This window comes from Lytechinus pictus, chromosome 8 (genome assembly GCF_037042905.1).
Source record: "Lytechinus pictus isolate F3 Inbred chromosome 8, Lp3.0, whole genome shotgun sequence".
Classification (NCBI taxonomy): domain Eukaryota; kingdom Metazoa; phylum Echinodermata; class Echinoidea; order Temnopleuroida; family Toxopneustidae; genus Lytechinus; species Lytechinus pictus.
Window position 1 is genome coordinate 4,317,052 of NC_087252.1, and position 24,459 is coordinate 4,341,510.

Here is a 24,459-nt window from a genome sequence, read left to right on the forward strand (position 1 = left end):
TTACTTGTATTTACTTATTTACATGCCATGTAAAAACATCATATTAAAACAACAAAGTTTATAAGTTTGAGGCCATGCGTTTTATGTTGGGCCCGCAATAGGTGGTATTGTTACATTTGCACGACAAGCACAGAAATAATTAATGGTATAAAACTTGAAATACATGTGCTACATGGGTATATTTGGTATCATATTGAAGGGAATTTTTATACCAATTACTTGAAAGAAAAAGAAATACTTGAGATTACTTCATTTACCAATAATTAGCAATTATGTAACATCAATTGTCCATTTTTGCATGGTGGTAGACGAGGGAGCATGACGAGGGGAGCAAAATTTTTTATTTCATTAAGAAACTAAATGTGTAACATCACAGTACCTAAATATGTAATAGTTTGGGGGCTCACTGGATTATTCTTCAATCATAAGTGGGCCAAATTTGAAATTTTAAGTTTAAAGGATACCTAATTAAGCTAATTAGTATTATTAATTGATGTAAATCATGAAATTAACATGATTGGAATTGTGGCTGTCTGATGCATAGGAAATGAGGAGAGATAAAATATAGTTGTGGATTACATCTTCTATAAAATTTAATAGAAGCTGCAAAAATTTCAAAAAGAAAAGCATAAACTAATTAAAGCCTTCAGAAATAAATCAATCTATTGTTAATTATGACCTCATGGTTTCAATTTTGACAGCGTAGACTGACAGTGGTAACTTTGATGTGTCCGAATCTTCAGATTATTCTGGTAACATAACATAGAAAATACACCTTTTATGCAATTGTAATTAATGAAAACTTTTTTGTAGCAATAAAGCCCTCATCTGATGCTATTTACTTGTTTTCTCAATGTTACATCACACTGCGTCTATGAATCAGTAGATGACACATATTTGGCTGGCACAAAGGTGTTCAGAGAATATTTTTCCAAATTATAAAAAAACTACTTGAGAATGAAACTGATACAAAGATTACACTAAACAGAGGCAATTGTACCCATACAATGTGTTTTGTGCATTGACATTCAATTGAACCAGTACCAAAAGACCATGTCCTGCAGAAAGTCGAGCAAGAGGATATATTTAAAATATACTGTAACACTATAAAATAACACAATCAAAGTAGTTTTCCCAGGTGTATACACTGTATGGATTTGTTTATAACATGCTACATGTAGTTGTTTTTGTTTACTAAGTTTAAATAAGCTAAAGCAGTAATGAGAACTATTCATTGTGCATTTACATTTTTCCTATATTTATATGTTAAACCTGACTCTCAGTTGTCAATCTGTGGTCCACCGGTCTTTGAGCCAAGAGGTGACAAATCCCACGATTTGAGTCATAATAAATCATTTTTTATTCATAATAACCAAACTAAATATATTATAATATACTAGTTAGTGTTTGCAAGTGTATTTATGCAACTAAAGGCATGACTACATAATATTTTATGAGTAAATCAAGCATTGATACATATTTACCCGAAAAATTGTTATGTGAAATTTGGTCTCAAAAGATGATCGCGCCCAATTATTTTGGTAGAGTTATCCCTAACAAGTTATATATCACTGGAAAGGAGGTCTCACTCTAAAGAGTTCAAATATGCATGTTATTTCCCTATAGGGTGTAAAGTTTATCTGATTCTCAGATTTATTCGGAAGTATATTTTTTCACAGTTTTCCACATACTTCGACCTTTAAATTTTTATGACATTACCCTATGTCTTTTCTGATTGCATTTTTGAATTCCTCAGACAATTTCCTTTCAAAATATATATACTTTTATGGGTATAGGATGTCAAACATAAGAAAAAATACAATCGTATGAAATGGTGCGATTTTTGAGAAAAATTTGAGTTGTAACGGAAACGGGCCCAACTCAAAACGCATGACCTTTTACCCGTGTAACATTAACAAATTACAATACAATCTACATTTGGAAAATGACAAGAAACATAATATTACTAACACATACACTCATTTCAGTACTTAACTGCAATAAAAAAAGAGGAATCAAGAAACTATAAAAAGTCATATACTTATTTCTTATCAGTAGATAAACGTAATTATATCGATACATTGGTAAACAAATTGTCATTAAAGCGATTAAACGTGACTATCTGTATGTTACAAAGATTATTTGCATATTCGAATGTGCAGGTTAATGATTTACAAATTATTGATATTCTGAAAAATTAATAACTTGATTACAGCTGCAAACAACCGATGCAGTCATTTCATTTCTATGATCTAAGCACTGTTCAATCTAAACTATATTGGATAAGGTCTGCAAGCGTCTTTGTTGATGAAAATTTCACGAACGAGAATTTCTTCATGTTTTTTTGTTCCAGATATCGCTCCATCAGTCTTTTGATTTAGCATCACGCAGAAATATCGAATGATGTTATTTCCAGCCCATTAGGAAGGCTCAATAAGGATACAGTTTGTAGTTGTTTATGAAAATGGACTAATGAATTGGTAGCCCTACTCGGGTCTGGGCCTGCTGCCAGCATGTTGACTCCTTTGGTTTTCTGTTGGATGTTCGTCGGAGCAGCGTGTAAGTGTCATTTATCTCCCTTGACAATACATTTTACTGTGGGTGCGGGTGGGCGGACGGGCGGGTGTGTGTGTTGCCTTTGGGGTGGCGGGAGTTCCTTCTTTTTTCTTTAAACTGTGCAATCTGATGCATATCTAAGGAGGATATTTTATACTAAAAATGTGCAAGCTGGGGCTACCCAGAAATCGGGGTACGCTTGTAACGATTCGACCAAACTGGAAAATAGCGCATAATTTTATGAAATCGGAAGAGTAACTATGAAAATATGCACGCCCAAAAAATCTTTGCAAATAAAAAAAAAACATACTAACGTTATATTATATGCTACATTTCTTATTATCCAATAGTAGGAACAAAATACCCAGACATATGAAACAATGGAACAAAATGATCAAGTATGGGAGGCAATGGTGTCGGTTTGTTTTGGCATGTTTGGTGATGGGGAGGTGATCATCGATATTTCCAGACACATGAATTTAAGGTGGCACACAGTAATGGTTGGCCTATCATGATAATGACAGTTATTTGAATAAGGAGAGAGAGCCATTTTGAATAAGGAGAGAGTCATTTTGAATAAGGAGAGGGCCGTTTTGGATAAGGAGAGAGTCATTTTGAATAAGGAGAGGGCCGTTTTGGATAAGGAGAGAGTCATTTTGAATAAGGAGAGGGCCGTTTTGGATAAGGAGAAGACCATTTTGAATAAGGAGAGGGCCACTTTGAATAAAGAGAAAGCCATTTTTAATAAGGACAGAGCCATTTGTAATAAAAAGAGTGTCATTTTGAATAAGAATAGCACCATTTCGATTAAGAAGAGTGCTATTTTGAATTCAGAGAGAGAGAGAGAGAGCCATTTCGAATAAGGAGAAAGTCTCTTTTCATAGGGTGATACCAGATTTGAATAAGGAAAGAGTAATTTTGGATACTGAGAGAGCCATTTTGAATAAGGGGAGAGTCATCCTGGATAAAGAGAGGGTCATTTTGGAAACTGAGAGATTAGTTTGAATAAGGACAGGCCCATTTTGAATAAGAGTGATTTTGAATAGGGAAAGCGCCATTTTGAATGAGAGAGTGGTTTGAATTTATTAATAAACCTCATTCACTATAAGACTTGAATATTTCGTTTTACAATGTATGCAAAAACAACATAAAAATAATTATCAGAGCTTATCGTATACAACAGTAATACGTCCTTTAATTTGTACGCATCATGAAATTTAGAATGATTTTCCAATTAATTTAAGGAAAATTAGATTTGTATATACTTCTATGTGAAAAAAGAAAACAATGTTTTGAAATATAACATAAGGAAAGTATGACATAATACAATATAACAAAAATTTGCTACTAAATTAATGAATTTTTAATCTAACTTTGTTGGATGCAACATTGAAGATCGATTTAAATACACCGCCTTTTAGTTAGGGACGAATCCAGGATGTTATGATCATTGAGGGGAGGGTGACGGGGGAATGAATCTAAAATCTTGGGAGAATATTTTTGGCGGCGTATAGGCAAGGGCGGAAATCTCTCCCCAAATGTAGAGGGACCAGAGGCTGGAAAATTTGACAAGCAAAAAAAAAAATAAAGAAAAAAAGGTTATCACCCCAAATGTAAGGTCATTTCGAACGAAATAAATTTTACAAGCAAAAAAAAAGGTTATCATCCCAAATGTAAGGTCGTTCTGATCAAAATAAATTTGACAAGCTTAAAAAAAGGAGGGGGGTATTACCCATATTTTTAAGGCAATCTTAAATAGATGTTTCATTTCCATTTTAGGTGATCTATTTCTTTCCATCATAAAATACCAAAAAATAGTAAGGGGATATTTGGTATTGTGTCCCCCTACTATTTTGGGTAGGGGGACGCGTCCCCCCCCCCCCCCCGCCCTGGGATTTCCACCCATGCGTATAGGCCCAACTGGCATAACGCATCAGGATCAGGTGGTCACTTCTAATCAATTGATTGGCAATAGCTTTATCACGTGAAGTTGTTTTAAGCTAATATAAAAATTTGCTTATGACTTTAACGGCTGGTTCTATTTGCCGGTATTAATGTTTTGGATGAAAATGTTTCTTTTTAGACCAGGATCCACTTCACTATTTTGTAAAACATTATGATCCCGATTATGATAATCTTATTTTGATCGGGCGTGTTAGAACTGCTACAGGGGTCAAGTTAAACCGCATACATTCGTAATTCCGAAGCTTCGTTATTCCGAAGGTTCGGATATTCCGAAGGTTCGTAATTCCGAAGGTTCGTTTATCCGAAAACGAAATGAGGTTCGTAATTCCGAAGGTTTGTTAATCCGAAAACGAAATAAGGTTCGTAATTCCGAAGGTTCTTTAATCTGAAAACGAAGTGAGGTTCGTAATTCCGAAGGTTCTTAATCCGAAAACGAAACGAGGTTCGTAGTTCCGAAGGTTCGTTAGTCTGAAAACGAAATGAGGTTCGTAAGTCCGAAGGTTCGTTAATCCGAAATCGAAATAAGTTTCGTTCATCCGAAGGTTCATTAGTCCGAAAACAAAACAAGGTTCGTTAATCCGAAAATTAAATAAGGTTCGTATTTCTGAAAATGAAATTAATTCATTTTGGTAACAAAAACGATGTTGTCCTTACAAGATAACAGGATATTATGCAATAATAGTTATAACGAACGATGATACACGTGTGTGTTGTGGTCAAAGCATGTATTGATTTAAGAATAGGCGCCCGGATCAAGCATACGCTTAATTACGATTCTATCTGAGCAATTGCTGCCCAAGCAAATGGTTTAAAGATGCAGGGGATTAAGTGTGTTGGTCGCGTGCGAGTAACCTCCAGATAATAGGATTTGTATTGGAGGGGATGTCATTTTTAATAAGAGCTTCTGCTGGTAATAAAATAAAAATAATCCTAATGATGATCATAATAATCCCAAACGATGATCATAATAAAAATGGTGATAAAGAATATAAATGTTAATAAAATTATATTGATCGTTACGCCTAGTGTAACAATTTTTAATCCGTTTTTCATGATTACAAAAAATGCTCGGAATGTTTACTTTTTATGTGGTAGTTGTGGCCCAGTGGATTAGTCTTCTAACTATGAAACAGATGGTCGTAGGTTCGAATCCCAGCCATGGCGTAATTCCTTCAACAAGAAATTTATCCACACTGTGCTGCACTCAACCCCCGTGAGGTGAATGGGTACACGGTATGAAGAAATTAATTAAATGCCTTCCTTTGGGCGCCTAGCTAGGCAGCCCAGCTAATGCCGTGGTAATAATAATAGCAGGGCCCACTAGGAGAACAGTTTTCAGAACTGAAGTGACTACCCTTGGTAAATAATACCATTATTATTATTATTATATTATTATTATCATGTCTTATTAGGCCTACATGAAATCTCCAAAGTTTGAGCTAGTGATTCGCTCGCAATATCTCACAAGGATGCCCCAGTAATTAGGTCCATAATTGACCAAAAAGCGAGTTTTATAACTTCAGATTTGATTTTTTTCCAAACCACTTGCTCGCTACGCTTGCTTGCGAAAATAAAACCTTAATATTTATCTTATCAATCAAAAATAAATTTAAAAAACTTTGCTCAACTCAATTAATGCCAATAAATCCAACTTTACACAAATGATAATCTTATGGTGAAAATATCCGTTTGCACCAAAATGCCCGTTTTGGCATATAAGTGCACCTTTTTTGGCTTCCCCCAAAAAAAGGAAAATACGTTCCGCCGGCCTTGGTTGAAACATGTATCGTCTTCATGGCTAACTGCAAAAATCCTTTGACATGTCCTTTTTAGATCAGGTCAGAGCTTACAATTAAAATTTCTGTTCGCGCTTCTTGCTCGCAGCTGTTATCTAGTTATATAGCCATCTTGTTTTGAAGATCACAAACATATTGCCCATCACATTTTCAACAAAATATATAGCTCGCGCTTCGCGCTCGCATTATTTAAAAAGGGTTTATGATATTATTACATATTTACTTTATTTTATAAGAATATAGCTAATTATAGGCTGTTAGGACTACCCTTTCAAAGAAATAAACAAAAATCAACTTTAAGCTGCTGATCGGGGAAATTATGGGTGAAAAAAAATTCGCCTCCCAACTATTGGCGAAAGTTGGATCCGCCAGGGGGAGGGTAGCAGGGGGCACTTGCACCCCCCTAAAAAAAAATTACAGGGAAATGCTATTTGTGCACAATGGTAAATTCCCTTTTTTCAAAATAAATACTCTTTTTAAAATATACATTTTAGATTAATTTTTAGGAGAAGCTCTTATTAAAAATGACATCCCCTCCAATACAAATCCTATTATCTGGAGGTTACTCGCACGCGACCAACACATTTAATCCCCTGCATTTTAAACCATTTGCTTGGGCAGCAATTGCTCAGATAAAATCGAAATTAAGCGTATACTTGATCCGGGCGCCTATTCTTAAATCAATACATGCTTTGGCCACAACACACACGTGTATCATCGTTCGTTATAACTATTATTGCATAATATCCTGTTATCTTGCAAGGACAACACCGTTTTTGTTACCAAAATGAATTAATTTCATTTTCGGAAATTTGAACCTTATTTGATTTTCGGATTAACGAACCTTATTTCGTTTTCGGACTTATGAACCTTCGGATTAACGAACCTTATTTTGTTTTCGGATTAATGAACCTTCGGAATAACGAACCTTATTTCATTTTCGGATTATCGAACCTTCGGAATAACGAACCTTATATAGTTTTCGGATTAACGAACCTTCGGAACAACGAACCTTATTTCGTTTTCGGTATAACGCCACAAATGTTCGGATTAACGAATCCTTTTTCGTTTTCGGATTAACGAACATCGATGTATAGGCAATTTACGTGTTTCGGAATTACGAACCTTCGGAATAAAGAACCTTCGGAATTACGAAGTGTAACCAAGTTAAACGTCATTTGTTTTTATCTTCGTCTACAGCATTTAACCTTTTAACCGAGGAATCAATTACAGCAGTGCTTGGGAGAAACGTCTCGCTTCCCTGCAGTTTCTCTGTTCCTGTACTTGCAGTTTACTGGTATAAACATGAGTTCAGTGGAGCTCCAGACGATGATGCAATACTCATTGCAAGTGACTATATGGGATTTACAGATCCTATACCAGGTTTTGAGCGGTTTAGAATTGGAGACGACTATAGATTGGTGATAAACGATGTCTTGCTTCTCGACGAGACAACCTATTCATGTATTGTTGTACCTCACCACTTTGACAATCAAAGAGGATATACCGACCTGAGGGTCATAGGTAAATGTAACAGTTTTTAAGAAATATTTATACAATTTTCTTATCTGTAAATAAAGGTTTGAGCACTGAGTGAATTTTTAGTTGGCCCTGTTACCAAAATGTCAGGTAAACAAGTCAAGGGGGTATGATTATCTGAAAAAAATTAAGGCGAAAATATCACATGCAAAATGTCAGAGAAATCGTAATTAGAATGTTCAAATAAGAATGTATGAAGGAAATTTTGAAGGAACATTTTCTGAGAGAAGATTCCTTGGGGAAGGTGTCATTGGTTAAACATGTCAGCTTTATAAATTAAAAAAAAAACTATAACAGAATTACATGTACGTTTTTTAATTCATCTCAGTTGAAGGCAGGGGCGTTACGGGGGTCGATGGCAGGGAGGGGGGGGGGGGCAAGAGCCAAACATTTCCCTCTCATATCATGTGAACATAATTTCGACGAATGTACGCGAGCATCAGCGAGAAGCTCTATGCGGGAGTAGCGTGGTGAGTAAAAAAAACTGACGGTGCATCGATCAGGTGTGCGAAAAGTTTCTTAATCAAAAGTCCCGAGCGAACAAAGCGAGCGCGACAAAAAAAGTCCACCTTCTTCTTACAATCTTATATAGCTCTTGACATGATACTCAGATAAATAACATGTTTTACACGGTTCCTTTCTTTTATTTCTTTTCGCCTTTTCTTTGTTGTTCTTGGTCGTAAAACTTTTGGGGCCGAAGCCTTCCGTTTGTACGCCAGTACTACTTGGATGGAGTCTGGGTGCACACCTCTTGAGATTCAGTCATTTTCAATCAAAGATGACCGATATTCTTAACGAAATCCCGGGTGCACATGTAGGTTAAACCAAAAAAAAATATTACTTCAACGCAGTGGCGTAATAAGCCAAATATTTTGAAGGGTACAACAGATGGTGAATGTAGGGAAATTTCTAAGACACGGCGAGCGAATGAAGCAAGAGAGAATTTTTGGCATTTAAAAAATGAAATTCTGGCCTAGCAAGGGATAAAGCCAATGCATGGGCGGCATTGACTGCGTCCGTTATAGAAATTTAGCAAGCCTATAATAATATACTTCATAAACAATGTCATATGCCATCCCATTCTTTCTTCACGTTCTGTATTTCTAATCCTCGACAGCCCCTCCGTATTCTAAATCCACCTTTTTCCCTTTTGTTCATTTTTTCAGTTTAGCTTTTCCCCTAGGATTTCAGCAAAATCTATTCTACATCATTTCCTGTTTCTTTTTGGATCTTTTCTTTCCCTTTCCTGCAATGAATACCCGTTCCATTTTGCCATCTCTTTTCCCACTCATTTATGAGTAATTTGGGATGCCTTGTCCTTTCTCACTAGTCATGTTCTTCTTTCCTTTCTTTTTACCTTTCTACTCTTTATGTTATTCATTTACCTTTACTTTTTCCCTTTTCATTTCCTTTTTTTTTCCATTTTCCCTTTTTTCATTTTCCCGGCGATAACGCAGGCCATCCTGGGGCCACCCCCACTTGAAATATTGTGGGAGATATACCCCCCCCCCCTCCCCTGTGATCAGCATCCATTAATGACATACACACCCTCTCAATTTTTTTGCTTGATAGCTTTAGCTAATCCACAAGTACCAATTATATCATCATGTGAGACTACTGAGCCAGGTAGATGCTCCTTTATTATTGAGGAGGACGAAGAAGGAGTTACACTTGACTGCAATATTTATAATGCCCGACCTCCAGCAAATGTGACGTGGACGAGCAGTGATGGCAGTGTGAAGAACAATACAGAACAACAAATTTACGAGAAAGATGGGGTTTTCAACATATCATCACAGCTTTGGGTATGTAGCCTTTTTTGTTATCTACGTTCAAAGTTTGAGTAAAGGTAAATATGTGTAATCTACGATACATATCTATTCATTTATCGGTTTTAATTATTTTATACTGCAGGGTAGGCCTGTTCAGTTATGCAAAACTGCTTTCCAAAGGCGCTTCAACATCATAGCAAATCAATGTATGTAACATATGATATAGTAAAAACAGAAAACATTATATACATATAGAGTGAAATCAACAATTACTCATGGAATCATTACATTTAGATCAAGTTATTCAGTTTAATTACATGTATGACAGTCAGAATTTTAATGATTTACAGTGTTTTTCAAATGCATGGAGGGACGTGCATTTTGTGTATACAATGGAGAGAATTAAATACGACGGCAGCAACATATTCAAAAGATTTTCTTTAATAATCTGCCAGCGTATTGGAAGGGGACATAGTTCAGAATGTCGTGTTTTATAAGTTACATTACGTTTGCAGATAAGGCTAAATCGTTTTGTGTTTTGAAAGCAAGAACACAAAATTGATATTTGATACGTTCCTCCACTGTTTGCCATTTGAGTGTAGACAACCATTCATGTTGGGGAGTAAGATAGTCCTTATTCAAAATTATTCGGGCATACTTATTTTGCAGTTTTTGTATCTTATTTTTGTACAATAATCAATGTAAGGTAAACTCATGCCAAAATATAAATTCTTATGAATTTATATCTGAGAGCAGGACATTTTTAAGCAGCATTTACATTCGTGAACATTTATCCGGAACTTAATGAATAATAGGAGCGCGAAGCGCGATTTGATTTTTTAAAATTATCTTTATCTCAACGTGGAGCGTTGTGGCCCAGTGGATTAGTCTTCGGACTTTGAAACAGAGGGTCGTGGGTTCGAATCCCAGCCATGGCGTAATTTCCTTCAGCAAGAAACTGATCCACAGTGTGCTGCACTCAACCCAGGTGAGGTAAATGGGTACCGGTAGGAAGTAATTCCTTAAAAAGCTGTGTGCGCTATGAACGCCTAGCTTAGCCGGGTAATATAGGAGCGCCTTGAGCACCTAACAAGGTGGATATGTGCGCAATATAAATACCCTATATTATTATTTATCCTTCTTCGTATTATAATTATTTTTTTTTTCAAATACTACTTCTACTGCTACAGGTACTTCTTCTATATTTTTCTTCTCCTCCTCCACCTCCTGCTCGTCTTTGTCCTTCTTTTGTCTTGTTTTTCTTTTTTTCTTCTTCTTTTTCTTATACTCATCTTCCTCCTTCTTATTTTTTCCCTTATTTCTTTTACTTGTTTTACCCCCGAACCCCGTTTACTGTTTACTGCTGTTTAAACATAAAAATCATAGGCTAAGTACTATTTTAATATTACTTAAATTCTTATTCAATATTGTATTTGAATATTCGGTCCTATTCCTTGTTAAGCGAGATAGTATTTAGGGGTACGATTAGTTATGCCAACACTCTGGAAAAAGGGATTAGTGTTCGCTATATTTTTGTCAATTTGTAGGTAAGCCCATTAACATGTAAAAGTCACAATTTAAAAACACACTGCTCATTTAAAAATTGTGTACCTGGATGCTATCCCCGTTAACACAAACGCATCATAAAAACATAATTATGCTAGCTCAAACCTATGGATATATTTCTTAAGTATTTTTTTTTTCTAAATGTATGGCCTTAATATTAATTAAACATTTTTTGCATAAATTTTTGCTATTATATTTTGAACATGTAATTTATATGTACATGTGCGTTTCTTTCTTGGGAACATTATCAAATATCTTTTTAAAGCCTAAAGAGAACATTTTTTTAAACAATTTCAAACAGTTCAGACGCAACATTATACAAAAATATTCATAATAAATATAACGTCGTATCATTGCTTTAAAAACAAATAAATGGAGAACAATTTTGAAACCTCTTGGAAGTGTTTATTAACATTATTTTCTAGGTGGGTACATCGTTCGTTCGCAGATTGTCTTTTCACGTCGTATAGAAGTATAATATCGCTCTTTAAAGCAGTGAGAGCCAGAAAGTACTGGAGAGTGGGATCTAAGATGAATTGAATAAATGAATAAATAGATAAATGAAATGAAATAAAATAAATGTAATAAAATGAGAGTAATATAAATGATTACATGGCGGTCCTTTTCTACTGAGGTCAATAATAATGTCAATAATTAATTTCTTTTTCGACTGATGTCATAACAACGTTTTCATTGATCCTAAACAGGTATCAATAAATGAAATAGGAGAGGATTTCGTATGCGTAGCTACTGGTGAAAGTGTCAATGGCACGTCAACGCTGGTGGTGACTGTCAAGTATTTGCCAGGTACGTCATATCTTGATATTTCGTCAAATTAATGATGATTATATAAGACAGCTATACAGAATTATGACACATTACTTATGTTACTTGCTCGAATAAACCCTTACCCCTATATTTACATTATTGTGAACCAAATACTCTTTTGCAATCGTAACTATAACCATATGTCATCTAAGACCGGAGCTATTGCTGCAGTAGAAAATGCCGTATCACCTTTATTTTGGGGGACGAAAATTATCTTAATTTCATGGTGAACCATTTATTTATTTTTTAAAATAAATATTTATTTATTATATTTCTTTGCTTGTCAATTTCCTTTTCTTGCTTGTCCAGTTTAAACCAGCATCCCTGTAAAACTAAAAATCGTTTCCAGGGCCCTGGACAAATCCCTCCCTTGGAAAAAAGCTAAATCCGCCCCTGTGTAGGATTCGTTCTGTATTGGCTTCATTTCAATCGCTATATTTAGATAAACGTGTAAGTCTTCAGCACAAATTACCTTAATGTTTTGCATATTTAAAGCAGTGGTAGTTCTAATGTATATCTATCTATCAACAGAGATTGGTCTATCAAGCGGAAGTACAGCTTGGATTGCAACAAGCCTACTTTTCTTAGTCATTATTGCTGTGCTTACCATCGTCTATATTCTTCGGAAAAGTGAGTTCAATTTTCAATTTAAAAATGAAATGAATGAAGTTTCTCGGTCATCTTTGAAAATATATTTGAAATGAACTATTTAAAGAAATTTGAAAGGACATCATTTCAGTTTATCTTACATTCAAATTTATTTTGATTATAACATATTTTAAAAGGCGGCCGTTACTTAAACATTTTGATTTGTTACATCAGTATTGGTTTTAATCTTATTAAGATACCTAAAGTTCTGTCAAACGGAATTTTCAATATCGACAGAAGGAGAGAGAGGAGAAAAGTCAAGGAGCTTGGACAATATATATAACTAGGACCATCGATTCATATTTCCATCGACAATGGGGGCGAAAGTAAAACAATACACATGTATTTATGTATTGAACTTTTCGGAACGCTTTGTGTGCCAAATTGTAATATAGAATTACAATTTTGTAAGTTCAACTACTATTTTTATGCCAAGCTTAGTAGGGTTTTTGTATATTTATTTACATTTTACATATTATGAATTGTTTTGTTCAAGTTGTCAAAATGATGTTTAGGGCAAATAGATATGTTTGCGCCAATATTTCCATTAGGGTTATCCTCCCCCTCCCCCCCCCCCCCCACGGATGTATTCCTCTGGATATGAACAGTATTTAAAGGTAAATGCCAGTTTTGGTAACGATATCAAAATGAGTTCGTACAGAATCCAATGAAATGACCACCAAAGTGTATGTTTGTATAAATAAAGAATGTGCTAAAGGATTCTGGAAGAAATTGTGTAATTGCTGAGAAATTAGCAAATAAGCACAGGGGTCAAGCGTCGGGCACGACATTCAAAGCAATAACAACACACTGTCCCACGTGCGCTTATCTGTGTTGGTGATCTTCAGTGTGAATATTTTTCAGCGTATATTTCAAGATTTCACAAAGTTCAGTTTATGTAACTGTACCAGATCTACATCCTCGATGATATACTGACAATTAAGCCTGGTTTTACAGACTTTCTCATGAATCAGTGTTTACTGCAACTACTGGCATTTCTCTTTAAATAACATAGATTTAGATATAGCCTAGATTTATGCGGTAATGGGTTTGCTCCTCAGAAATCATGTCTCCGCTCCACAAGGGTTCGCAATCCTTGGTTCAATGAGGAAATCCTTACTGCGCATCAAGAAAGAAGACGGATTGAACGGAAATGGATCAAAAGTTCTTCAGACACTGATCACACATCTTTTAAGCTAGCTAACAAGCATGTTAACGACCTCATAGTTAAGGCTAAGCAAAATACTATACGGAGTTACTCTGTAAAGCCAATGCCAAAACAGTTTAATTTAATGTTGTTAATAATCTGCTCCACAAGAATGTTAAATTTCTCCCTGTGTATGATAATCCTCTTGATCTAGCAAATCGTTTTTCTTTGTTCTTTGTCAAGAAGATAAGTGATATCCGCAACAATGTCACAAATACACCTGAACCAAGAAGTGTAGATAGTCAAGAAGTCAGTTCTTTTCATGAAAGTATGTTGAATTGTTTTGAAGTTGTCAGTGAGGATAATATCGAACGCATTGTGAGCAATATGTCTAATGCCACTTCTTTAACAGATTCTCAACCAATTGCAATATTCCTTCGCTCATTATCATCGGGTACATTTCCAGATGGTGTTCATCAGGCTATAGTGACACCAATATTCAAGAAAAAACAATCTGAATAAAGACACATTATGTAATTATAGGCCTGTTAGTAATATTTCACATATTGCTAAAGTGATAGAAAAGGTAGTATCAATTCAACTAACAGAACACGTAAATTATAATGGTTTATACGATCCAATGCAGTCAGCATATAGATCCCATTTCAGCACTGAGACAGCCCTTTTGATATTGCAGAATGATGTTCTTTCATATTTTGATCAGCATAAGTGTGTTTTCTTCGTCACATTGGACCTAAGTGCAGCTTTTGACACTGTGGATCATACCATACTACTGAATCGCTTAAAATCTCGATTTTACATATCTGGTCTAGCTCTTAAATGGTTTAAGTCTTACCTGACTGGTTGGTCATCTAGGGTAAGCATAGCCGGAGAGTTGTCTGACCCGTGGGTCACTGAGTTTGGGGTACCCCAAGGGTCAGTTATCGGGCCGATTCTGTTTAGTTTGTATATCACTCCCATCTCTGACATTATCAATAAACATGGTCTACAGTATATTTGTTATGCAGATGATGTACAACTGTATTGTTCCTTTGACCCGCGCTCTTTTGATAACATAAATAAAACACTTGAGAAAACCTCTTTTTGTATTTCAGAAATAATTAGGTGGATGTCATCTAATTATCTCCAGCTGAATAATACCAAAACTGAATTCATAGCTCTCTGTTCTTCTGCCCGCCATCTGCAATCAATATCACATATTCAGCTTAATGTTAATGGTCAATGCATCCCCATCTCCACTAAAACTTCTGTTCTTGGAGTATGCATTGATAACATGTTCACACTGTCTGCTCAAGTAAATCAGGTTGTCCGCAATTGTAATTATCATCTCAGCAATTTGTGGAGGATTCGTAGATTCATTGATCTTAAGACATGTCACCGTGCTGTGCGAGCACTTATTCTTTCTCGGGTAGATTACTGTAATAGTTTATATACTGTTTTGTCAGCTAGAGATAGAAGAAAACTTGAGGTTATTCAGAATCGTGCCGCTCGATTAATTTTTGGCTTTGGATCCCGAACTCATACTACACCCCTACTTAAGAAACTCCACTGGCTACCTCTATTCCAAAGTATTCAGTTTAAAGTCTGTTTATATGTATACAAAACTCTAAATCATCTAGCACCTGAATATTTTAATAATACCATCAAATTATACACACCATCTCGTAATCTTCGTTCAATCACTGACACATGCAGACTTTACATTCCCTTGTCAAAACTCTCCTCTGCCGAAAAACGGTTTGCTGTAGCAGCTGCCAAGACTTGGAATACTATCCCTCTTTCAATAAGAAATGCTTCCAGTGTTCTTGGCTTCAAATCTTCCCTTAAGACATACCTTTTTCCTCAATAATTAATTTCCCTTTTTATCTTGAATATTGTAGTAATTATTGCAAATGTTAAATTGTTATTCCTACATTGTACGCGCTATGGTACTTTTTGTTTTTAGCGCCTCTAAATACCCATTATTATTATAGGCAGTTCAACAATTTCTTTTCAAAATATAATCAAAGTAACAATACATATTCAATATAATACAGACAGATCAATGAAATTTCTTAACAAATGTTGAATATAAATTAAACAAAACTACAGTGTGTTGCAATAATTTTATCTATGAAAATAATGTAGAAATGAACGGAGGGACTTGCCAAGAAAAGCAAAAACTTGTAGAGAAGGCAAGCCCCTAAACTTAGTTTCAATACTAATTATAAACTATATATGTATATATATATATAAATATATATATATATATATATATATATATATATATATATATATATATATATATGTTTTTCTTTTTAGGTGAATTATGAAGAACAAAATTAAATATGTGTTTAAGAACTTAAGAATGATTTAACATGTTGATTTTTTTATAACGTCTTCATATAGGAAAGAGGCAAGATCAATTAGCGGACCTAGAAGATGAGCTCCTGCCCTTAGTAGCCCCAAAACAGGGTAAGACTCATTATTTTGAATATTTATATATTTACATGGAGGCCATTATAAAATAAAATGTATGTAAAACGTATCCTAGATTTTTTAATGGGGGGGGGGGGGAGCTAACATGTTACCGATCGAATCATGCATTTATTCGATTGTCGTTTACTTCGTACCTCTGGACAGCGCCTATTCCCTTCACATGATTATAACATATTATACAGGGGTTGATCAAGCTTTTGCCTAAGGGGGTATAATTCATACACATTTTCTCGAATTGGCCGCTATAGCTAATTTTTGTTGGATTTGAGAGGGCAGGGTTGAAAATAACAGAGGTAATAAATGACAGAGGATAAAAATGGCAGAGTCATCTCTGCTACTTGTACCTCTGCTATTTTTTTACAAAAATGTCCAGCTCGCGCTACGCACTTGCATTATTTAATTAGCTAGGTATATATACTCTTTATTCATTGAAGGGCAGGTCACCGAACAAAAAATATCAGTTTGAATAAAAAGAAAAAATCAAAGAAACCTAACTGTACACTGATATCCCATCGAAATCCGATGTAAACTAAGACAGATTTGACATCACACTTATTATCACACACATCACGTCATATTATATTAAATATAAGCATTTATTTGATGGAAATTTGTATTGTTTACATGTAATAATTGTGCGAAAAAAATCAGAGACAAGTTACCTCTAGGATATGTTGAAATTATGAAACTATCCGCTGATATATTTTCTCGTCATTGATACGAGGGAAAACATTTCAATGCTTTTTGCGTGATATTTTCCCTCGAAAATGCTCATTACTGACTGCAATACGTTATTAATCGTTGGTGCATAAGGCATGCGTCACACTGACCATGATTCCTACTGGAAATACAAATATGGACAATTTCGAACTCGGGTAGATATTGGGGACCATTTCATGAAAGTTGTTAGCACTGCATGATAAGCTTTCTTTCTCTTAATAACAATCAGAGACAAGTACTTGCCTTCTGGGCCAATCTAATGTCAAGAAAATTATAAGCGTTGGCAGTTTCATCATTGCTGACAACTTTCACGAAACGCCCTCTCTGAGATCGTTGGTATATCTGAGGTCGTTGGTATTGCCAATTAGGTTCACTTCTTGTCACACCAATTACAGGTATGCAACAGTTGACCGAAACCGACATACTTGACGTGACACATGAAACAAACCTAGATCACGGTCAACTGAGGAATTTACTGACTGAACTTCATATCGAAGCAGCTGATATGCTTACTGAAAAGGACAGAAATACACGTGCGAGTGATCTAAAGCTCAAGGCATTCCACGTCCTGTGCGTCTGGCGGAAAACCGAGGGCATCAACGCCACCAGAGGGACATTGCGTAATGCGTTACACAAGTGTGGATACATTGAAGCACTCGGGATCTTGGATGAACGATGGGGTCTGAACTCTCAAGGTAAATGTAATCATAAACATTTTATCTGTAGGAGGATAAATATTCAAACTTGGTCTAGGATTTGAATTTGCAAAGATAGGCCTTGCCCGAATTCAACCTCCATGCTATTTGCAGAATTCAGCTTTTGGCACTATCACATACTATACATTTCGTTGGCGTTCATCCGAACCGTCGTATCATTCGATTTTGGTCGAAATATCAATTTTGAGGTTTTTCAAAAAATAAAACTTCATATGGGGATTTTTAATTTGGGTATGTCAAACACAAAATGCGCAAATATCCCATTGGAATCATGTACGTGATAGCAATGTAAACAATGGTTGCGCGCAGTTTAATACGCGGTCAGCAAGCTTTCGACTTTGCAAGTGAAATAGAAAACAAAATTGTCAGATAAATCATTTGTATCCATTAATATGTTTCTATAACTTTAGAGATTAATTGCATATGAAAAATTGTCAGTTTGAAGTAAGACTAGCAAGTAAAGGTTTGTTCTGCTATTCAAGTAGTTTCGATGAATTATTGTTGCAACACTGAATTTAAGAGGGCGCTTCATCCAGCTGCTGCCCGCTGCACAGATTTTTGATGTTTTCATGAATCAGATAATAAGGAATGTAGGATATGTTTCAAACTGGCTTGGCTGTTTTTTATAATTATGTACTCTTAGCAGTGCTGTTTTACAGAAGAGTACATCCTTTGGAGTGCCCACAATGAGTTAAAAGACTATGGCTTGAATTATGAGATTGACTAAGGGTCTTATAAGGATTAACACATTTGAGTAGAATCTTAGCTCATTGTCATCACTTCTCAGCAGTGGCGACAAAGCACTCCTAGTATATAAAGGACTAGTCCCACTTGCCGACGGACACAAAACGTATTCATAACGGAAACAGAGGACAAGCACAATTTCGGGGTGGCTCCATCCGTTTTCATTCGATCCAGACAATGGACAAAATGGGCGAACATGCAATGGAATGTGAACGGATGCTCGATGGATAGAGCGTATGTCACACGTATGCAAAGAGGACACAACGGATACATAACGTTTTCCAACGAATGGCAAGATTCTTTTCCGTTATACATCCTCTCTGCATCCGTAAGTGCAGTGGGACCAAGCCTTAAGATCGATCCTTTTGAATTTGACAGCTTCATCTGCATACTGAATCAGATACCTGGGAAGCTTATTCTCGTTGGAGATTTAAACGTCCACCATGATTGTCCTAAGATATATGGTGTTAAACAGATTGAAGATATTCTGCAATACTTAATCAATACATGTATAAGCCAACCCACAGACTATTTCACACGTTGGATGTAATTATAGCAAGAGAGGATGAGAATTTTCTGTGTTCCTTAATAAGGCCACCGCACACCTTACGACTGGTCTCCGACCCGATTTCAGAATAAAATGTAATAGAATTTGATGCTAATATTGAGACTTGGAATAAGTTACTGTGTAATGTTCGAAATCATCGTACGAATACCTATGATCAAATTTGTGACTATGCTATCATCATTCTTAGAATAAAAGCGAATTTAATATCTAGTCGTAATGACGTCATAGCAGTCTTACGATTGGCTACGATTTGAAACTAATTTGGACTTTACTCCAAAATAAGGGCTTGCAATTTTTCAAAATTGTTATAATATAATTATTTCAATTAATTCTAACCTCAAATAAAATGATATGTTCCATTCACATCTTCAGATAATGAGCAAAACGTGATTTGTTCCAAAATCGGGTCGCAGATCAGTCGTAAGGTGTGCGGTCGTCTTGTCTGACCATGTTTGTAAGATGAACAGTCCGAGGTGAAATACCATCAGCTGATGTACAATCTAGAGAGTATCGAAAGTTTGGCAAATGAATCATTCGTCATTTGCCGAGGATTTCTACTACTTACTTGACAAAGACTGTGTTACCGAGGATGTTAACAGTTGTGTTCAAACCCTGGATAGGGATATTGATAATCTCCTTGATGTCCGTGATCCGATTCGTACCCTCACCGCACCTGTTTATCACAGACCGAGATAGTAATGAGGAGGTGCATGTAGCAACGTGTGAACGTCGGAGACATGGGCGGAAATGAGGAAAATCCTTGAAGAGCAACACAGGCAGTGATAAAACGGCCTTCAAAGATGCTAAAGCTGCTGCAGTTGAAACATTATATCAGGCCAAACGTCGTATTATCATGACCTCTTCGTTGAAAGTGGCCCAAAGGACATGTGCAGAGAACTTAATGATCTTTTGAACACAAACAAACGTTGTCTTAGGGATGCACATTCACCTGCTATGCCAGCTGCATCTTTATGCAGATTCTTTAAGGAGAAGATTAGTAACGTGAGGAATTTTTTAATCTCAATGTCAATGCTCTGGAAGTTTCGAGTTTCAAAGATAGAGATGTTCCCTTACTCTCAGATCTTCGATTAGTTACAGTGAAAGAAGTCCAGAATATGATAAAATGTTCTTAAAATAAAACAAGTCCCTTGGATCCTCTTCAGACATGGTTGCTGAAGCGTCACCTCCATTTTTTTCTACCCAAGCTGACGCATATTATCAACACATCGCAGACAGGTGAATTCCCACAATGTATTGGAGTTGCATCAGTGGTGCATGTACTTAAAAGAAGTGACTCAATGAAATAACAGGCCTATCCCAAACATCAGATTCCTCGCTAAGCTTCTTGAAAGATTGTCTCGGCCCAACTGTTGGATCACATTGATGATAGCAATTTTGGAGACTCCAAGACAATTTGCATATAAAAGGAATCACACTTCTGACACAGCGTTTGTTAGTCTGCAGAACAATATTATTTGCGTTCTTGATAATCGAAAGTGTTTCATTTGTTTTCGTTGACATGTCATTTGATTTTGACACCTTATACCACAACATTTTGATGAAAAGGCTTCAAGATGACCATGGGGTTACTTGTAGAGCACTGAGCTGGCTAAAGTTCTATCTCATGGGACAAGTATAGAATTTGAACATCGATGGGGAGAAGTCAACTAACACTATAGAGGAGTATGGTGTTCCACGGGGATCAGTAATGGGTCCACTGCTGTTTACGATGTACTCAAAGCAAGTATCTGACATTCTCCACAGATGTGGAGTAGACTATCATGTACGTGTATATGCTGATGACATCCAACTTTTCCCGAAGATTGATCCATCAATAATGGACTATATTGACTGCAAAATGCACATTTATACAGGTCGTGCAAGAATTTCAAACATGGATTGTTATGTTTTGGGGTTCATCCAGCCTAATAATGACAAATTAAAGTCTCCAGTTTTGCTTAACTCAAAATGTCTGTTGACTCTTTATTGCTCCTTCATTGTACAGTCTCTCTGTGTGTGTTGTACAATCTCCACTTATGCATGTGTATACATAATACAGATTCATACATGTTGCTAGTCTGTACATGCAGACCTTATTACACATTTATGTTATTCTTTACATTCAAACCTTCATATATAACATTCCTCCCCCTTACATAAATGTACATGAGTAATTTTTGAAATATAACAATTTCCACTGTCGGTGTTCCATGCAATTAAGGAATTATAATTTCAACCACTATTTCACTTCCATACTTCAACTTGCAACATTTCATGTAAGAAGTTTTAGTTATTTGGCTTCAAATTTCTCAATCCTCAGTATTCTGATTTAAAATAATCTCTGCAAAGTGTTCCTTACACTTGTATGTAATCAAACTTTCTGTTACAATTGTAAAATATAACACAACTTTAACAAAACATATATGCCAAGTTACAATTAACACCTTTTTTCTTTGCTGTTACAAAAACTAAGTCCACATTTTGAATTCTTCCTTACTGTTATCCAAAATGCAAGTCATTTTGGCTTGTACAATTCTTATCTTACTTTATGTTAATACCAACATAATCATACATTTCATGAATTACTGTCAGTTGCAAGACACATTACAACATATTACATTTTTTTTTTTGGTACATCTGGAACTAAGTATAAGGCAACCTTTTACTTTTGTACATAACAATTGAACCAAATATTTTACTTGCAGAAATACACCACATAATCCTGAAATCTTGTTGGTGTGCTCACATTTCTACGAGACATTCGTCTTTCTGGTTTTGTGTCTATGTTTTGTGGCATATTTTGTTTTGTTTCTTTTGTATTTTCTTCATTTGTTTGTGTTGTTTCACTTTCTGGAGCATTCTCTGGCTCTGGATTAATGTCAGGCATAAGGAACACAACTGGTGGTTCCTCTGGAGGTTCTTCTGGAGGTTGGAACTCCTTCCTCTCACTGTTGGCATGTTCACTGGATGGAAAATACTTCCTCATCTGGTCAATATGACGGCGGACAACTCTACCATCTGTTAGTTGTACATTGTACATGACTTCATTGATAACTTCAAATACTGTTCCATAAAGCCATGTTGTACCTGAGCTGAAGTTTTTGACCATCACTTGATCATTTACAGCAAAGACCCTTTCTTTGCTTCCTCGATCTCCTGTTTTATTCATGGTAGACTGTTTCCGTCTAGCCGATTTGCTCAGATCTGGACGCAAATTGTCGAGTCTTGTGCGGACTTTCCTCTTGAACATCAGTTTACTGGGCGTCTTTCCTGTTGTTTCCTGTGGAGTGACTCTGTAGGTCAACAAAAACCTTTGAAGTTTCTTTTCCAAGACACTTCCTTGTCCCTTCTTCATTGCTGTTTTGACAGTTTGTACACCTCTCTCCGCAAGTCCATTGCTGGCTGGGTGCTTGGGTGCTGTCTGGATATGGCAAATGTTGTTGTTGTTCATCAGAGTGGCAAACTCTTCTGAAACAAATTGTGTGCCACTGTCTGTCACCACGGTCTCTGGTAATCCATGTGTTGCAAACAACCGTCCAAGGGCAATCACTGTGGCATTGGCTGTGGCTCGCTTCACACTAATAGCTTCGAGCCATTTACTGTGCGCATCTACGACGATCAAGATATTCTCGTCACCAATGGAGGCATAATCACAATGGATCCTACTCCACGGCTTCTCAGGAAACTCCCACGGGTGTATGAGTACTGCTGCTGGGCTGTGCTGATTCTGTTGACAGCTTTCACAACATCTCACGTGCTGTTCCAACTGGTTGTCTATATTGGGCCACCATACGTACGACCTGGCTAGTGACTTCATTTTCACGATCCATGGGTGCGTACTATGTAACTCATTCAGGATTCTCTCCTTCATTTGTAGGTTATCAGGGATGATCACTCTGGAACCCCAGAGGATTATGTAATCTTCTATTGACAACTCGTCCTTCTTACTTGAGAAGGGCTTCAGTTCATCTGGCAGATTTCTTGTTGCTGGCCATCCATTCAGGATATGATGCTTTACTTTGGGCAATACTCTGTCTTTCTTGGTGGCACGTTTCACCTCATGTGCATCAACAGGGCGTATTTCAAGGTCAGTCAGCATGTTGATTCGGGGCATTGGTGCTTCATCTAGCTCTGCGAGTTCTGGATGATTCCATGAAGTGTCTTCTCCTTGGAGTGGTAGGCGAGACAACGCATCTGCGTTTTGGTGCTTCTTTCCTTCACGATGTACTATCCTGTAGCTGTATGCCGACAAGATCATGTGCCATCTTGCAACACGAGCTGAGGCCATCGTGCTCGCTGGTTTGTGGTCTCCAAAGAGTCCCATCAATGGCTTGTGGTCTGTCACAATCGTAAATGACCTTCCATGAAGTTGCTTGTGGAATTTCTTCAGTCCGAAGATTATCGACAGACTCTCTTTCTCATGCTGTGCATAGTTGACTTCACTTGGTTTGAGGGTGCGTGAAGCAAATGCTATAGGGTGTTCGTGTCCGTCCGATTCCACATGGCTTATCACCGCACCTAATCCATATGGGCTGGCATCTGTCTGTAGCAGAATAGGTTTGGCTGGATCATAATGCGTCAGGATGCTGTCAGTCTGTAGGAGACGCTTTGATTTCTGGAATGCTTTTTCTGCTTCTGTCCTCACTTGAACTTAGGGTCAGGCTGGCTGCTTCTCTTTCCACTGGAGTTTGATCTGAATTCTGCTTTCAGCATTTCAGTCAAGTGTACGATCTCCTGGGATAGATTGGGTATAAACTTGCGGTAATATCCAAGTAAACCAAGATAAGCCTGGAGTTGGCTTTGATTCACTGGGCGTTCTGCCTGGCGTATGGCATCAAGTTTGTCTTGAAGAGGCCGGAGACCTTTCATGTCAAGGCGATGACCAAGGTAGTCAACTGAGTCTTTCATCAGTTCGCACTTCTCCTTCTTCAAGCGTAAATCATTGCTTTCTAGTCTTGAAAGAACCGCTTCCAGATTTCTCAGATGATCTTCATCAGTCTTGCCACTGATAATTATGTCATAAAGATATGGCTTGCACATAGGGATGTCTGCCAAGAGGCTCTCCATAGTCCTCTGAAACATAGCTGGAGCGCTAGCTATCCCAAAAGGTAGTCTTGTATACTCAAAGAGTCCTCTATGTGTGTTGATTGTTGTGTACTTGCGGGCTTCCAGATCTATTTCTATCTGATGATAGGCGTGGCTTAAATATAGCTTGGTGAATTTTTTTCCACCTTCAAGTTCCTGTAGGAGGTCTTCCAGAGTCGGCAGGGGGTACTGTTCTACCTTTAGGACTTTGTTTGCAGTTAGCTTGTAATTACCACAGATTCTCATTCGTCCATCTGGCTTAGGGACTGCAATGATTGGGCATGCAAAATCTGCGGTCTTCACTGGCTTG

The 24,459-nt window shown here is 36.6% G+C and overlaps 2 protein-coding genes across 2 annotated transcripts; one reads left to right on the forward strand and one right to left on the reverse strand.

Annotated features, from left to right (window-relative positions):
* Nucleotides 1–2,207: 2,207 nt before the first annotated feature.
* On the forward strand, nt 2,208–21,024 carry LOC135154849 (nectin-2-like). The gene is made up of 8 exons (XM_064103048.1): nt 2,208–2,559; nt 7,518–7,841; nt 9,429–9,661; nt 11,902–12,001; nt 12,554–12,652; nt 16,227–16,292; nt 17,432–17,731; nt 19,437–21,024. Exons 1-8 carry the CDS (start codon nt 2,514–2,516, stop codon nt 19,508–19,510), a joined length of 1,242 nt encoding a protein of 413 aa, XP_063959118.1. The 5' UTR covers nt 2,208–2,513; the 3' UTR covers nt 19,511–21,024.
* Nucleotides 21,025–21,759: 735 nt separating this feature from the next.
* Nucleotides 21,760–24,395, reverse strand: LOC129280180 (uncharacterized protein K02A2.6-like). The gene is made up of 2 exons (XM_064103243.1): nt 23,710–24,395; nt 21,760–23,650 (listed from the first exon to the last, which is right to left on the reverse strand). The coding sequence occupies exons 1-2, from the start codon at nt 24,393–24,395 to the stop codon at nt 21,760–21,762; spliced, it is 2,577 nt and encodes an 858-aa protein (XP_063959313.1).
* Between the last annotated feature and the right edge of the window lie 64 nt (nt 24,396–24,459).